Source organism: Prionailurus bengalensis, chromosome D3 (genome assembly GCF_016509475.1).
Source record: "Prionailurus bengalensis isolate Pbe53 chromosome D3, Fcat_Pben_1.1_paternal_pri, whole genome shotgun sequence".
Taxonomy (NCBI): Eukaryota; Metazoa; Chordata; class Mammalia; order Carnivora; family Felidae; genus Prionailurus; species Prionailurus bengalensis.
This window is the reverse complement of record NC_057356.1, coordinates 17,764,094-17,780,589: the sequence shown is the minus strand read 5'-3', so window position 1 is coordinate 17,780,589 and position 16,496 is coordinate 17,764,094. Positions and strand designations below refer to the sequence as shown.

The following is a 16,496-nucleotide window of genomic DNA, read 5'->3' as shown; positions in this document are numbered from 1 at the left end:
TGTGGGGTCTTTCGTGGATTAGAACCTGGGTCTCTGAGTCTTTATTTGATTGGTACATGTATATCGTGTATATTTTTGATGAACGTTTTCCCCCACTGAGTGCGAAAGATTTTTTTGTTTTTGTTTTTGTTTTGATATAGAAACTGTGGTCTAATTGATACTTAATCCTTTGCATTCTTTCTCTGGGGTTAGAAGGCTTAATAACAAAACGCTTGCTCGTCAGGGCTTTGGTTCTGTCAGTTCAGAGAATTGTCTTAGGGTTTGGAAAATACTGGGTCTGTACCGTGCCTCGAGGACACGGCCACAGCGAGGAGATCTCGCAGCACTTCACATTACTGAGGGTGTCCTTTAAGCGCCAGGCACCGTGCTGATAAGTGCCTTCTTTCACGGGCTAGTTCCAAAGGGACGCCAGTCTCCTGATGGTGCTTTTCTCCATGACCCCCAGTCACTGCCAGCACCTGCTGGATTTGCATTGGCTGCGTCTCCCCCTTACTGTACACGGCTGACAGGCAATTTCCATTCCCACAAATAACAGTGATCCGTTTTGGACAAGGGTAGCGACGCCAGTAGCCCTTTGTACAGATGTGGACATTTGGCACATGGTAGCTTTAGTGTCACGGGCAGGGAATAATTTTATTCAGTGCTAGTATCCTGATGTGTCATGGGATGCCCATTCACGCCTCCTGAAATAGACGCTGTCTGATGCCCTGAGCACCTTAAAACTGTCGATTGTATGGGCCTTGAAAGGCTCGGAGGCAGGGGTGGGGGGAGGAGGATGCAGGGGAAGGGCACCAGGTGCAGAACAATGACTTCCAAATTATGTCACGAGCCGCCAGCCACACGAGCACTGTACGGCCTCATTACCACATGAAGTGCCACAGAAGGGCCCTTTCATTTTCTCCCAGTGACTGTTTGCCACAGTCTTGCTATAGGGGCTCATGGCGGGGGGATACACTGCTCACCCCCAGTTAACAACGGAGCACAGAATCCTGGCAGAAGGAACCTCACAATGTACCCCGGGGCTATTTTTGATTACAGTGAGTGGCTGTGACTCAGAGTGTGCCCTGGCAGATGACAGCTTCCCCCCTCCCCTCCCCTCCCCATCCTCCTCCCCTGGAGATGAGCAGGCAGCCCGTCCTTTGTACGTTTCCTTGGCCGGCTTCTCCTGCCGCTGCAGTTCACTGATCTGTCCACAGCAGCCGGCCCGCAGGCCTGACAGGGCTCTGACAGTGGTTTTTACCATATATGGCCATCAGAGCTCTGGGGCTGTCAGCCGGCCAGGATAATTTCCTTCCTTTGCTTTGATTGGCTGCTTGGTGGCTCACAGAATGGTGGGATCTGGGAGTGTGTGGTGAAGGGAAGCCACTGAGTCAAGTGTAAAGAACATTTAACTCTTTGCTGGTTTTTTGGAGCGTGAATCTGAGCTGAGCACACGGGCCAGTGCTGCCTGCAGAAGCCCTCGGTGTCCAAACGTTATAACCTAAGTCTGGGGAAGCGGCAAAGAAAAGGTTTCTGAACTCAGATTACTCTGAAATAGACCCAGGGTTTAGTGGACAAACATCTGCAGTCCTGATTTGTCCAGAAGCCTCCTTATAACCATGTGCAGCAAATTTCCTGCTGCCGAGTTGAATATCTGTGCTCGTTAGGGGTGGGACCTGAGTTGAGTCCAGGGGAGGCTGAGCTGGGAGGGGTGAGTGATGGAGCACGTGTTGGCTCTCTTAGAGGAACGGTGACTTGGGTTTCTTTTCTGGCTGAGCTTTGTAAGTCATGAGTAAATGATACAGTCTGCTGAATTGGGTCTGTCCTCCTGTCCTGCGTGTTTATAACTGCTACAAGGTGTGAACTGCCTCTGCCATGGAACCCAAGGCATTTACCTTAAAAAAAAACCCCAAAAACAACTTACACTATTTTTCTGGTTTTCATCCCTACTTTCTTCAGGGAGGGTGGATTTTTATTCTGAAGCTTGTATGTAAACCCGTGCAGAGCTGGGATCGAAAGGGGTGGTAGCTCTGGAACGCCTCGTCATTCACAGAGGGTCCTGGGGGAGACCCCTCAGAGGGTCCTGGGGGAGACCCCTCCAGTGTCATTTGCTTAGTACAAGCAAGCGATTACTCTGCTTTCTGGTTTGATACTGAATGGTTTAATTTCCTCGATTTGCAGTTATATCAATAGTTATTTTGCTTTTCAGCTTCTGCTTTCAAGCTGAATTTTATTTTGACTAGATTCCATCTCATCTGGGGTTCCTAGTTTTTTGTTTGTTCTCAGACCAGAAGTGTTTGGAATTATGTGTCTGTAGTGATGAAGTTTTCACTTTACAGATTTTTTGTTAGGAAATACAGTGTCTATTCCCGATTACATATTTGGGTGCAGTTGAGTAAGGAGACGTTCACTTCCACTGTTTTTGCTTTCTGATAATGAAATCAATAGTTTTACAGTAACTTCCCTCAGATTCTTAATGAGGACTTTTAAAATGGTCTATGCAGTATTAGACCCAGGTTTTAAAGAGGGCCCGTGATAACCAAAATCATCTGTTTGGCATTTTCTCTCGTACCCGTGAAGACTGTTGTTTTTCGCTCACAGGCAGGTGAGGCCTCTGCAGAAGCGCCCTGCCTCTCCCTGGCAGCTCGAGTGTCTGGCTTACTTTCCAGGACTGGGTAACCCAATCTGTGTGTTTTATTCCAGGGCACCTCCGCTTACCCTCAAGGTTGGTGTTTTTGGTTCTCTTAAAGTAAAACCTCCTCCGAATGTACTACTCCTGGGTCAGGAGCTATCCCTCTTGGTGACCAGCTTGTCCACAAGTCAGATATCGTGTGCCTCAGGCTTTCCAGTCTGCCGTGGAAGTCCCTGTCTCATCACCTGTGCCTCTCCCCAGCTATCTTCGTGTGAAGCAGCAGGGCCTGAAGAGATTTCAGCAGAGCGTGTATCTACGTAAAGAATACTGATACCAGAGAAAGGTAGTTGAAAAACCAGAAAGCCCACTTTAATAGACATCCTTTGGACTCCTTTGAACTCCACACGGTGTGTGTGGAGCCCTTCTGCCTGACGGAAAACTTTTCCTTAGCTTCTGAGCATTTGCTTGACTTCCCGTCCTCCTTACGGAGTTGGGGAGTTCTCAGTGTGTCCCTCCAAGGCCAGCAAGGAGTTATTGTCAGTGCCTTACAAAAAAGATCCTTAAATGTATGGACGGAATGACAAAGTTATTGAACTTTGGGCATATAAAGTGATTTTGATTAACATTTTTTCCTAAAATAAAAACTTAGGTGAAGATAAAGTAGGGACAGACAGTTTGCAAAATCTTTGTCTCTTGTTCCTTGATTCAGGATAGGGTAGAGGTTGTGTTAGACCCTTACATCCGAGGGTAGAATAGCCCGTCTGGATAATAAGCACAGATTATAATGATGGGTCATGAAGCGGCTGGATAAGATGACCGTAGGTCCGAAGCTGGAAAGGCGCTGGGAAGCTGCCGTGCCGGACCAGCCAAGAGGGATGGTGTGGACTGTTCTCAGAAGCCAGCACCCTGGAACAGTGTGGGTGTCCGCGTCGCTGAATGCCAGGACGTCAGCTGGAAAGACGTCGTATGCAGAAGGAGCGTCTTATGGGGGAATGCTTGATTTGACTGATAAAATTAACGTGTCACTTTTTTTAAATTTTTTTAACGTTTATTTATTTTTGAGATAGAGACAGAGCATGAACAGGGGAGGGTCAGAGAGAGAGAGGGAGACACAGAATCTGAAACAGGCTCCAGGCTCTAAGCTGTCAGCACAGAGCCCGACGCGGGGCTCGAACTCACAGACCGCGAGATCATGACCTGAGCCGAAGTCAGTCGCCTAACCGACTGAGCCACCCAGGCGCCCCAACGTGTCACTTTTTAACACCGTGGGAGTTTATTAACTTTTTGGAAACCTGTGTTATCATGAGAATGAGCCTGCTGGGCAAAGTGCTGGGTAGCTGTACCGAATGGTAACATTTTGAAAGAGCCATCCATTAGATGCTCCCAGAGCGAGCAAGCTAATGTGTGGATTGAAAATGGTTATCATGTGAGGGGTCGTTGTTACATCAAGAAACAGTCATTCTGAATGATCTTTTATAGAATGCAGAGGTCATGTTGGCAGCTTCCTACTGTTGACTTTGGAGTTTGGGAGGGTGAAAATGTCTGCTGGTTCATCTGAGATATACCATTAGCTTCTTTTATTTATTTATTTATTTATTTATTTATTTATTTATTTATTTATTATTTATGAACTAGAGAGAGAGCGGGGAAGGGACGGACAGAGAGAGACAGAAGATCTGAAGCAGTCTCTGCGCTGTCAGCACGGAGCCCTACGTGGGGCTCAAACTCATGAACTGTGAGATCATGACCTGAGCCAAAGTCGTACACTTCACGGACTGAGCCACCATTAGCTCCTTTAAAGACACATCCCAGAGTGGAGCTCCTTTATAGGAACAAATATGCAAGAGGACTACTGTACATATTTATCCGTAGATATTTAGAGCGTTTTGGTTGCCCAGTACTGCCCTCAGCATGTAGGATGAGTTCACTTCTTAAGTATGGATTCCTTTGTGTGTGTATGTTTTAAAGTTTTTATGTATTTCTTTTGAGAGAGAGGGGCAGAGCGAGAGAGAGAAACCCCAAGCAGGCTCCGTGCTGTCAGTGCAGAGCCCAACATGCACGGCTCAGTCCCACAAACTGTGAGATCATAACCTGAGCTGAAATCGTTGGATTCATAACTGACCCGAGGCACCCAAGTGCCCCAGTAGGGGTTCCTTTTTGACATGAGGTGTGAGAAGTAAGGTGCACTGGTAGATGTAGGTGGGACAGTTACGGTTTCCCATTGAAATGGATGGGAAATGTCTTGAACAACCGGGACTATCATGTCATAAGAGTTACACTGCATTTTGTATACCTCAGGAGGAATGTGTTTGCAAAGTTATTTAAAATTACAAGTGTTCCTTCTTAGAGCAGTTAGAGAATACATTTACTGGTGCTTAAATTTTGATATCACTTTCCCCTCTCCAAACATGCCTGTTGGAGGAAAGTGTTGCCTAACTTTGGGTTTAGTTGAAGCATCAGTTTTCCAGGAGCTCTTTTGAGTTTTGTGGCTGCTTTGAAATTTTTGAGAACTTTCCCCAAACCCAGAGTAAATGATAATGCTGGTGTCTAGGTGGTTTTCTGCCACGATGCGGATTGGTGGCTGGAACATGTCAAAGCCATCAGCCTCAGCTCGGGCCAGCCACATGGAAATTGTGCTGTCACACCTCTGCCTTGTGCCAGCTGTACACGCACTTTGGAGGCTGAATTTTCCCTGGGGCTCATGTTGCTGGGCCCCGGGCAGGCCAAAGGATCTTTCAGATAATGATAGTGCATAACTCGGTGCCCTGACCTAGTCCACTAGTATTCCCCAAGTGTGTGAACGAGGCTCGGGGCCAGAGCCTTTGGTAACCTGGGTCATTTTTTGCCCCTTGAGTTGACTTGCTGGCAATTCCCACCACTTGGAGTTTTAGCTAGAGAGGTGTACATAGAGTTCTCTCATGGCAAGTGGCTGGGACTAGTAAGTAATCAATGAATTTGTACACATTATTTAAAGCAGGGAGTCTAAAGAGTGACAGACTGTTCTCAGCTAAACTTTCAATTCCATGCTAGAAAAGTGGGAATATTCTAGATGATGCAGCTGAGGTGTGACACATCCTTAATGAGACAGTGACCTGATTTGTTAGTAAATGAAATTACTCTCTATAGGAGCCTTGGAAAATTGATAGGTAGTTCTTAAAATAAACCACCATTTAGTTAAAAAATAGGGGGGGGGGGCTGGCATTAAATTCTTGTAACTCTTCTTTCCAGCCTCTGCATTTATTTACATTTGCTGCTTAGAAGCTCAGGTGAGCCATGTTGCCAGCCTGACTTACAGTGGGTGTCTCTTTTGAATGGCCCCCCACACGCCAGCAATTAGACATGGATGCCTCGGTTCGTTGACCGGATGACGAATGAGGACGCGTCATGGGTAGGAATGAGAAATACATTCTCATTAAATGCTAGTGCAAAATGTTTCTCAGAACGGTGCGTCCACATCTTTACCGTATACGGCCACTGTTGTATGGTTTCTCTCAGTTTCCTTGTACCGAGCTCTCAGCAGTCTATAAGTGCCCCGCTCTGCCCTTGTAATAACATATACTCATAGGGTAAAATATGTTGTGCTTTTCTCTTAATTGATTTTATTATGGGTAAGAAGATACTCAAGTGTAAGCCCTTGAAATCGTGATCGCTGACCCTTGGTTGATTTACATACATCCTGTATGTAAAACGATTAGGGCACATTTATTTTTTTCAAAATTTTTTCAATTTTTTTTTTCTTTTTAGAAAGAGAGCGCAGGCTCCATGCCCAGCAAGTAGTCAAAGTGGGGCTCAAGCTGAGCCCCTGAGATCATGACCTGAGCCGAAATCAAGAGTTGGACACTGCACCAACTGAGCCATCCAGGTGCCCCAAGTGTGCCATTAAGATGCCAGTTCTTCTCACACTTTCTTCCTTTTTTGTTCCTTTATCAGACATGTAGTCGATGGCCTTTTTGTTCTGCTGCAATATGATGCCACTTTCCCTGTTTTTATTTGTTGTAAGGCTTTGTGATGATGTTTACAACCAGAGGAGACAGCTGGTGGCAGGATATCATTTTTATGAGCTCTATTTCTGATGACCAGCTGCCAATAGTTTTAACATTACTGTTGTGCCTTTTTCACAACCCATGGCCTAGTGGGAATTTTCCTGCCCTATGGAAATCTAGTACGGATGGATCGTCACTGATGCTTTAGGTCTGTGCTGCTTCGCTCCATTTCTTTATTTAGAAAATGAGGACAGTAAAGATGCTATATCACGAAGCAGCTTGGTGAGAATGAAGATACAAAGGTCTTCGTACGGTTCCTACCATGTAGCATAAGCATTCTGAAAGGGTTCGCAGGTTTTCTTCTTATTTGGCTTTGATGGGAAGGAGGGCAGTTGCCCTTCCACTGGGATTCAAGTTCCTGTGAAAACATTCGGCTCTTTAATACTTTGATGCTCTGGACTTGTCAGCACCGAGCTGAGAGTGGAAGAGAGGCTTACTACTTACTATCCTCAAATGTCTGACTTGACTGAACGGTATCTTTCAGCCACGATTGTGTAATTTTAACCTAAAAAAAAAGTCATTTAGTACGTTTCACAGTATAATTAAGAACAACTTGTATTAGAAAAAATTATTTGATGTCCTTGGAAGTTCAGAGTTTAGTAAGTGTACTTTGCCATCAAAGATGCCAGACGTGGTTTGCTGGGCAGAGCCTAAGAATGCAAAGATAAAACAATTCAGATACAAAAACTTTTTTTCCCTTGGGAGTAAAGTTTTTTTCTTTTTTAAATTATTTTTTAAGATAGGAAACAAAATACTAGGACACTCATGTACTCACCCACAAGATTAAACAGATGTTAATATTTTACCATGTTTGTTTCCTACCTCCCGTTTTTTAAAAAACAATAAAGCATAACAGATGTAACTAAAATACCATTCCCCTTTTTTCCTCTTCTCCTTCACCAGAGGTAATCATTTCCTCAAAGTTGGTATGTATTCTATTTGTGTACTTTTGCTACATGTGTATGTATCTGTACATAGACTGATTTTTGTGTGTGTTAAACTTTTGTGTAAGTGGTATTTATTTCCATACCAAGGACAGTTAAATTGCTTCTGCTTTTTTCACCATTCCCAGTGATGCTGCGGTTAAAATCCTTTCTGTGCAAATACGGGAACCTTTCTTTCCCACAGACCACCTCAAATGGTATTGCTCAGGGGTGGGCAGCTTCACCTCTACCTGTTTCCAGATTGCTCTCAAAAAGAATCAGAGCAGGAGCCTTCGGTGAACGGTTGTTTGGAATTCCTCTTTCCTGACATCCTTGCCAACACTTGTAATTAGGCTTCTAAATTGTTGCCAGTTTTAATAGGTATAAGATGTTACCATAGCATCTTAATTTCTAGTTCACTGAGTGAGACCAAGTATCTTTTCATACATCTGTATGGGCTTTTCAAGTTTACTTCTTCGTGAATTCAGTGCTCCTGTGCTCCTGTCGTTTGCCATCATTCTGTTAGGTTGTTTGTTGACTTTGTTGGATATGGATGTTGCATATGTATTGTCTCTGTCTGCAAGTTGTCTGCACTCTGCTTATGTTTTTTTGTTGTTCTTGAGGAGAGTTTGCAACAGTGTTTGTCACGTAGGCTTCAGTTTCTCTTTGTCATACTGTCCTTTGTTATCAGGGTGGTACAGTCCTTAAGTGAGGGGTTGAGCGGTACTCCTCTTTTCTGTTCTCTGGGAAGTTTTGTCTGAGCCGATCTCTTCCTTGAGTGTTTGGTAAAGCTCTCCTGTAAAACCACGTGGGCCTAGTGGCCTTTGGTATTACGTGATTAGATTCATGGGGAGGTAGGTAGTATGTGGACTTTTGTTACTGGTCTTGTATGGCTATTGGTCTATTCAGGTTTTTTATTTATTGACAGTTTTTTGATATGTTTTTTTTCTAGGAGATTGCCTCTTTCATTTGGTGTTTTAAAATTTATTATCAGATGTTATTCCTAGTATTTTCATATTATGTGAATTTACACCATATTTGTAAGTTATGTCCCTTGTTAAATTCCTGGTATTCGTGCTTTCTCTTCGTTCTTAATCTATTCTATTGTGTTGATGTGGCTTATTATTTATTTTCTTTCTTGTTAATTTCTTTTCATAATTTTACATTCTTTGGGTGTGCTCTATAAAATACGGCAACCTTTTCATGTGCTTATTATCAGCTCCTTAATTTTCAGACTTTCTGTATATGTGCATTTAAAGCTAATTGATTTACCGTTAAGATCTGTTTTAGCCCTCTCCCACAAGTTATGAAACGTCATGTATTTATTGATCAGTTTTAACATTTCTATTGGTCATTATGACTTTCTATGTGAATTATTTAGTAAATTTAAAAAATTTTCAGATGCCTTAGGGATTTTTGGTTCATATTTTTTCTATTAATTTTTAATTGAATTGCATTGTACTCTGAACATGCACTATGAGGTATTGATTTCTTGGTATTTTGTGAGATTTGCTTTGTGGTATCCTAATTGGTCATTTAGAAAAGGTAATGTTTAATGTGTGCTTGAAAAAAAATGTTCATTTTTAAATATTGGCTCCAAGGCTGGATATATCCATTAGATAAATCTTGTTACTTTTTTTCCCCCAGTGTTTATTTGGTTTTGAGAGAGAGAGACAGACACAGAATCCGAAGCAGGCTCCAGGTTCCGAGCTGTCAGCACAGAGCCCAACGCAGGGCTCTAACCCATGAACCGTGAGATCGTGACCTGAGCTAAAGTTAGAGGCTTACCCGACTGAGCCACCCAGGAGCCCCAAAGCCTGTGACTTTTGTTAAAGTCTTCTATATTCATACTAATTTTTGTCTGTTTGCTTGAGAGTGAGTCTTTGTTAAAATCTCTTAAGATTATGGCTTCGTCATTTTCTCTTCATAGTTCTCTCAGCTTTTGCTATAAATATTTTGAATTTGTGCAGTTAGAGGAATTAGACTTCCTAGTGCCTTTAGCATCCCAGTGAATTGTTTCAATATTATACAGTGACATTAATCTTTAATAGTGCATTCTACCTTAAAGTCTGTCCTCACTCAGCTATTTGGCATATATTTTTACGGCCTTCCCCTGCTTTAATTACTTTTTAGTTTTCTTGTTTTTTGTTTGTTTTAGAGAGAGAGAGAGCATGAGCGGGGGAGAGGGGCGGATGGGGGGGAGGAGAGAATCCCAAGCAGGCTCCATGGGCAGTGCAGAGCCTGACTTGGGGCTCGGTCCCACAACCCTGGGAATCATGTCCTGAGCCGAAATCAAGAGTTGGACACTCTGAGCCACCCAGGCACCCCTACCTCTTTATTTTTTAACTTAGTTCCTTTATTACTTTTAAAATATGTCTTGTAGCTGGTTGTAATCAAATCTGAGACATGCTGTCTTTTAGCTGGTGGGTTCAAGATGTTGATACTACAACTACATATTACGTATATCACAGTATTACTGTAAAATGAACACCTGCGAGTCCACCGCCACCTCATGAGAAAGAGAATAGGAGTAGTAGCTTCCGGGCTGGGTCACTCACACGGTTTTTGTGAGGATGCAGTACGGACAATAGGGAAAACAACCTGGCTGGAGGCCTCAGCAGCAGTTGCTTCTTTAAGGAGAGATGGGATCAGGGATATGACAGAGTGGATTCCAGCAGTTGTTGAATTTGGGGTGACGTTTATTGAGCCCTGCAGGTGCTGGGAAAGTACTTTACCTGGATTATCTTCAATTTGTCTTCACATCAGCTCGTATAGAAGGAATCACGACATTCTCAGTTTACAGATGAGGAGATGAGGTGGAGAGGTGAAGTCATTTTGGCCAGGGCATCAGAGCTGGAACCTGACAGAGTCGTGACGCCAGCCCAGGCAGTCTGCTTCTCAGCCATCTGTGCTTTGCTGCCTGTAAATGACCCGTGTGGCCCTCCTTATAACACCCAGGTTCTGTGTTCGTTGGCACTTTCTTGTAGGATTCCTTTTCTGGCGATGCAATTCCACAGGTCCAAACTGGGTTTAATTCGATTTACAAGAGAAAACGAGCACGTGAAAAAACCTAGGCTTTAGGTCTGTGGACAGGGCCATCTTCACACCTCAGTTTAGAATTCTTCTTTTCTCGGCAGAGAACCTTTCTGTGCCTGGGTGGCTCAGTCGGTTAAGCATCTGGCTCATGGTGCGTGAGATCACGCACTGCGTCAGGCTCTGTGCCGACAGCGTGTAGCCTGCTTGAGATTCTCTCTCCCTCTCTGTCTCTCTGCCCCTCCCCCCACACTCTTGAACTGTCCTTCTCTCTAAAAATAAATAAGCTTAAAAGAGAAGAAAGAAAACCTCCTCGAAGACTGTGATCCCCACAGGCCTGGCGGAATGCCCTTCTTCTGTGTTCCTGCCACCTGTGCTTGTCCTGTGGCGCATGTCTTCTGCTGCACCGTATTTGGTGGTTGACACGGCCTCTACGTCCCGCCAGGACAGGGCTGCCGTGTTTACTTCTCTGTCTCTAATACTCAGCACAGCGTCTGGGCCCCATGAGAGTTCATAAGTGACATGTGTTTGTCCTTCTTAATGATAGAGTAAATTAATGTATTAAACTAGAAGAACTAGTAATAAAAGTAGTTTTATATTGAGTATTTACTATATTCCAGGCACCATACAGGCTAACCTCATTTATTGCACTTCACAGATACTCTTTTTTCCCAAACCAGGTTTGTGGCGATCCCCCATCGAGGAAGTCTGTCGATGCCATTTTCCCAACAGCATTTGCTCACTTTGTGCCTCTATTACATTTTGTTCGTTCTTGGAATATTTCAGACTTTTTCGTTGCTGTTACATTTATGGTTTATATGTGATCAGTGATCATGACTCAGTGAAAGCTCACATGATGGCTAGCATTCTTCAGCAATAAAGTACTTCCTAATTAAGGTTTATGCGTTGTGTTTTTTTAGACATCATGCTGTCGCACAGTTAATAGACTACCGTATGGTATAAATACAACTTTTGTGTACACAGTACATTTGACTCACTTTAATTGCACTGATATGTACCAGAGCCTGCCATATCTCTGAGGTATATCTGAAATTAAATTTTTTACATACCATATACAGATGGTTGTAATACCAAGTTATGATTTACCTAAAAACGTTATTTCATTTAATCCTACGGTAATCCTGGGAGATGAGTATTATTGTCACTCCTTTCACAGATGATGGGCTGAAGCTCAGATTACGTGACTTGCCTAAGGCCACCCACTGTTTGAACAGTAGAGCCTGGATTTGAACCCATATCTGTCTGACTCTCAGTCAGATGCGTATGTTGTACGCCCGCTTTTTAGAGCATGCAATCGGCATGGATTGCACCAACATGTTTAAAAAAGGAAATAGCTTTTGTGTACCTGTTACAATAGCATTTGTCTTGGTCAACACAAAATTGGCTTGATAAGCCAGGTTGACTTGTTAGATTCAGATGTGTCACGTGAGTATATCGTGATGGTTACTTATGATCAGTATTGAAAAATGTTTTTTTAATGTTTGTTTACGTTGAGAGAGAGAGAGCATCCACGAGTGAGGGAGGGGCAGAGAGAGAATCCCAGGCAGACTCCACGCTGTGCATGGAGCCTGATGTGGGGCTTGATTGCACCAACCATGAGATCATGACCCGAGCCGAAATCAAGAGTTGGACACTTAACCAACTGAACCACCCAGGCGCCCCTGAATATTGTATTCTCAATGTTTTTTATTTATTTTTGGGACAGAGAGAGACAGAGCATGAACGGGGGAGAGGCAGAGAGAGAGGGAGACACAGAATCGGAAACAGGCTCCAGGCTCCGAGCCATCAGCTCAGAGCCTGACGCGGGGCTCGAACTCACGGACCGGACCGCGAGATCGTGACCTGGCTGAAGTCGGACGCTTAACCAACTGCGCCACGCAGGCGCCCCTGAATATTGTATTCTCAATAAGACGTGGACTAGATAATGGGTGAGATCTAAGCTAGTGTTAATGAGTTGGTCTGGCTGACTCTTCTGTTGATCAAAGACAGTAAAGAGACTGAGACAGTCTTATACAGATTGAGCCCCTAAGCAAAAGCTCAATCTTTTGCTAAAGATTTTCTTTTTATTACCCTAACTTTGTGTGCTCACAGTGCCATTCATTTCCAGAACTAGTGTTTTGTATATTCAAGGGTATTAGCTAATTTTACTAAGAGTTGTATTTAACATTTTGAGTAACACCAAGTTTTTGTTTTGTTTTGTTTTGTTTTTTTAACAGTAAAAACACACCTGTAATTTACAAATTGTATTTTGGTGAAAAGATTTAGCATTCTCGTTCACTATGTCTGCTAATGCAGTTGATTAAATAAAAATCTTTGTGGTTCTAGAAATTTAGATCCTTGTAATTTGGTGGCGTGTCCTTGGCAGTAGCTATTTCTGGACATAAAACTTGACAGTTCTTACTAGTTGACATTGACCGTGATATATAGATAGTTGAGAGTTTGGGGTGGAGGTAATAAAGGAAAAATGATTCTGAGCAAACCTACAAACTCTGTGGTGTTGGTGTTACACAGTACGTTTGTTTCTCTCTTCTTTCAGACTGGTCGAATTGACAAATCCTACCCTACAGTATGTGGCCACACGGGACCGGTGCTCGACATAGACTGGTGCCCACACAACGATCAGGTCATTGCCAGCGGTTCAGAGGACTGCACGGTTATGGTAAGCTCCCAGGGGGTGGCATGCACACAGGCCAGTGAGACCTACCTACGACTTTCAAAAAGCATGTGTGTGCAGAGGCTTGAAAAGCAGAAAGTCATAGCAGTTTTGATTGTCCATTGGATTATACCATGATTTAGTGAGATGAAAGGACAACTGTAGCCAAGCCTTTTATAAGCCCTTCTATCAAAGAGGTTGTACTGTACTGTTTTTCTTCTTCTTTTGTATGAGCGTGCATGTGGACGTGCTTGTTGGCTGTTGTCACGTCTGCTCCATGGGAAGATTTTGAGGACAGTAAAATGACCTTCCAGTAATTCTGTGAATGCCATTGGACCACATAACTCCTCTCCCTCCCCCAAAAGGAAAGAAACTACTAACATGAATGGAAACTTTATAGTGAAATAAGTTGCCAAAGGTTATACATATAAAATGGGATATATCGCATATATTGGGAAATTGAAAAGTTTTGCAATAAGTAAAGTGCTTATTTTCAAGCTAACGTCAGAAGGTGTGTTCTGTCTAGTTTGACCCTGGTTAAGAAATTCCTTCTTATTCAGATAGACAAACAATATGAAAGAATTTTAAAGTAAGTTCTTTACATTCCCCCATTTAGATTCCAAAAGCAGATTATGTGTGAAACCAGGCTTTGGGATGCTTTTTAATGTCAAGCGTCTTGTTCTTGATTATGTTCTTCTTAGCCTTGAAATGTAATTGTGGGTTTGGATCAGTTTTTAATCCTAGCCCCAAATATGTTGAAAGGTTAACATAGGCACAGATGGGGAGTAATGCATTAAGAGCTGAGCTAAGTGAAGGCCGTGCCTGCGTCAGTTACAGGCGCTCTCACGCATGTCAGGTGCAGAGCTTGGAGACCACTCTTATTTCCCTCTTCATTTTCTGTGGACCGAGCCAGACTTAGAAACCGTGTTTGGAAGGCTTTTTTATTAATTAAAATTATTTGACATAAACAAATTAATGCCGGAACTGTGTCATTTAAACATTTACTCATTTTTCCCCATGGACTTTTGGCTGAGGAGAGCTCCTCCTGTGATGTCCTAATTTTGGCAGCCAAATCATATTAAGGAAATATGTTAAAAGGAACTGTTCTGCTTAGTGTGCCTTGCTAAATTGATCATTTTCATGGCTGCGGACACATTTTACTAAAGGAAAGGAACATTGTTTAGACCCTTGATGCCCAAATCTTAAACTGAGAGTATTAACTTCTCTTGAAGAAGCAAGTTTGATTCATCTGAAAAATAAAACAAAAACAAAACAAAAACGCTTTTTATTATAAAACACGCTAAATAAACAGGTAAGGGAGTTCAGTTAAGTGAATCCCGTGTAACCACTGCCCAGGTCAGGAAATAGAACTTTGCCAGCCTTCTCAGACTGTCCCTGTGCCCCTTCCCTGTCATAAACACCCCCCCCCACCTCCCTCCCTCCAAAAGTATCCACTGCTCCCCCTCGTCATTCTCCATGGTTTTAATCACCCGAACGTGTATTTCTAGACGCTATGGCTCAGTCTTGCCACTTTAAAGAACTTGGTACCTGTTTTGTAACCTCTTGGCTCCTCTTCCATCGTTTTCTTGTCCTTGACAATGAATCTGATGAAGAAGCCCGACCTTTGACCTGCATCTTTCAACTTAGTTTCTGATGATTGCACATGCATGGTGCATTTCAACATATTCCTCTGTCCTCTAAATTCCCTATAAATTGGCAGCTGGATCCTGAAGTGTGATCACGTTCAGGCTCGATCCCCTTGGCAGGATGATAGCTAGTGTTACGTTCTTTGATCAAGAGGCCCGTGATACCAGGATGATTCGTGCAGCCATTGATGTTCAGCACCCAGATCCAGCAGATCCTTAGGGGTCGCAAAATGGTGATATTAAATTGTGTTACTTTGTTTTCAATTTTTAGCAGGTAAAAATTGTAAGGGGATGCCCCCTCTTATCTACTATTTGGCCAGTAGTACTGTTCCTATAGGAAAGTAGGACAGATGCTTGAATCTCTCCTTTTGTTTAATCAGTTTTCAAGATAATGAATTGGTTCTCTCTCTTCCTCAGAAGACGACCAGTTAGGGTTTTTCCCCCTTTCGTGTCATTTTGAATTCATGGATTGGAACATCTTTCGTGGGTTTTGATTCATTAGAATTCTTACCTCAAAGCCCAGGTCATCCACTCTTTGTTAATAGGAACTTGTTCAAGGTTCCTGAGTCCTTTGACATACCCTGGTTGTTTTTGATAGCTTCCCTGGTATTTGGTATGGTAAGGCACTCCGTGCTCATCTTGGACATCTCTTCACCTACACTTCATATCAGTCATTTCTCTCCGAAGCTCTGGTTTCTTTCTTTTTTTCTTTTCTTTTTTCTTTTTTTTTTAATTTTTAATGTTTATTTTTGAGAGAGAGAGAGACAGACAGACAGACATAGCATGAGCGGGGGAGGAGCAGAGAGAGAGAGGGAGACACAGATTCGAAGCAGGCTCCAGGCTCCAAGCTGTAAGCACAGAGCCCGACGCGGGGCTCGAAGCCACGAACCGGGAGATCATGACCTGAGCCGAAGTCGGACGCTTAACCTAATGAACCACCCAGGTGCCCTGCTCTGGTTTCTTTTAATGGAAAATAGAATTTCTAGATCACAGTCTGGGTGCTAGGAATGGTCATTGTTACCATGGTGATCACTTTTTAAAGACTTGGCAGTAAATGGGGCTAGAATATACATATATATTTAAAGATAAGATACCATGTGACCTCACTTTAATATTCCCTGTTAAAATTCTGGACTGTATGGTTTTTTTTTTTTTTTTAATTTTTTTTTTTCAATGTTTTCTATTTTATTTTTGGGACAGAGAGAGACAGAGCATGAACGGGGGAGGGGCAGAGAGAGAGGGAGACACAGAATCGGAAACAGGCTCCAGGCTCCGAGCCATCAGCCCAGAGCCTGATGCGGGGCTCGAACTCACAGACGGCGAGATCGTGACCTGGCTGAAGTCGGACGCCTAACCGACTGCGCCACCCAGGCGCCCCTGGACTGTATAGTTTTAATCTAACCTTCACTATTGCATCTCTACCTTCTTGCATACTGAGAATCCGGGGTCTGAAGGGCTCAGGGGTGAATTAGACTGCCCTGATCTGTCCCATGTCTCATGCTTTATTACTATTACATACAACAGATTCAAAGCAAAAATACTGTTGTGACCACCATAAATCAGTTT

The 16,496-nt window shown here is 43.2% G+C and overlaps 1 protein-coding gene across 2 annotated transcripts in view; it reads left to right on the top strand.

Moving 5' to 3' along the window:
* CORO1C (coronin 1C) overlaps positions 1–16,496 on the top strand; it is a 78,206-nt gene that overhangs the window by 35,406 nt on the left and 26,304 nt on the right. For both annotated transcript variants that reach the window (XM_043557815.1, XM_043557816.1), the window contains one exon: positions 13,168–13,290. In XM_043557815.1, coding sequence (XP_043413750.1) covers positions 13,168–13,290 — 123 coding nt within the window. The remainder of the gene's footprint in view (positions 1–13,167; positions 13,291–16,496) is intronic.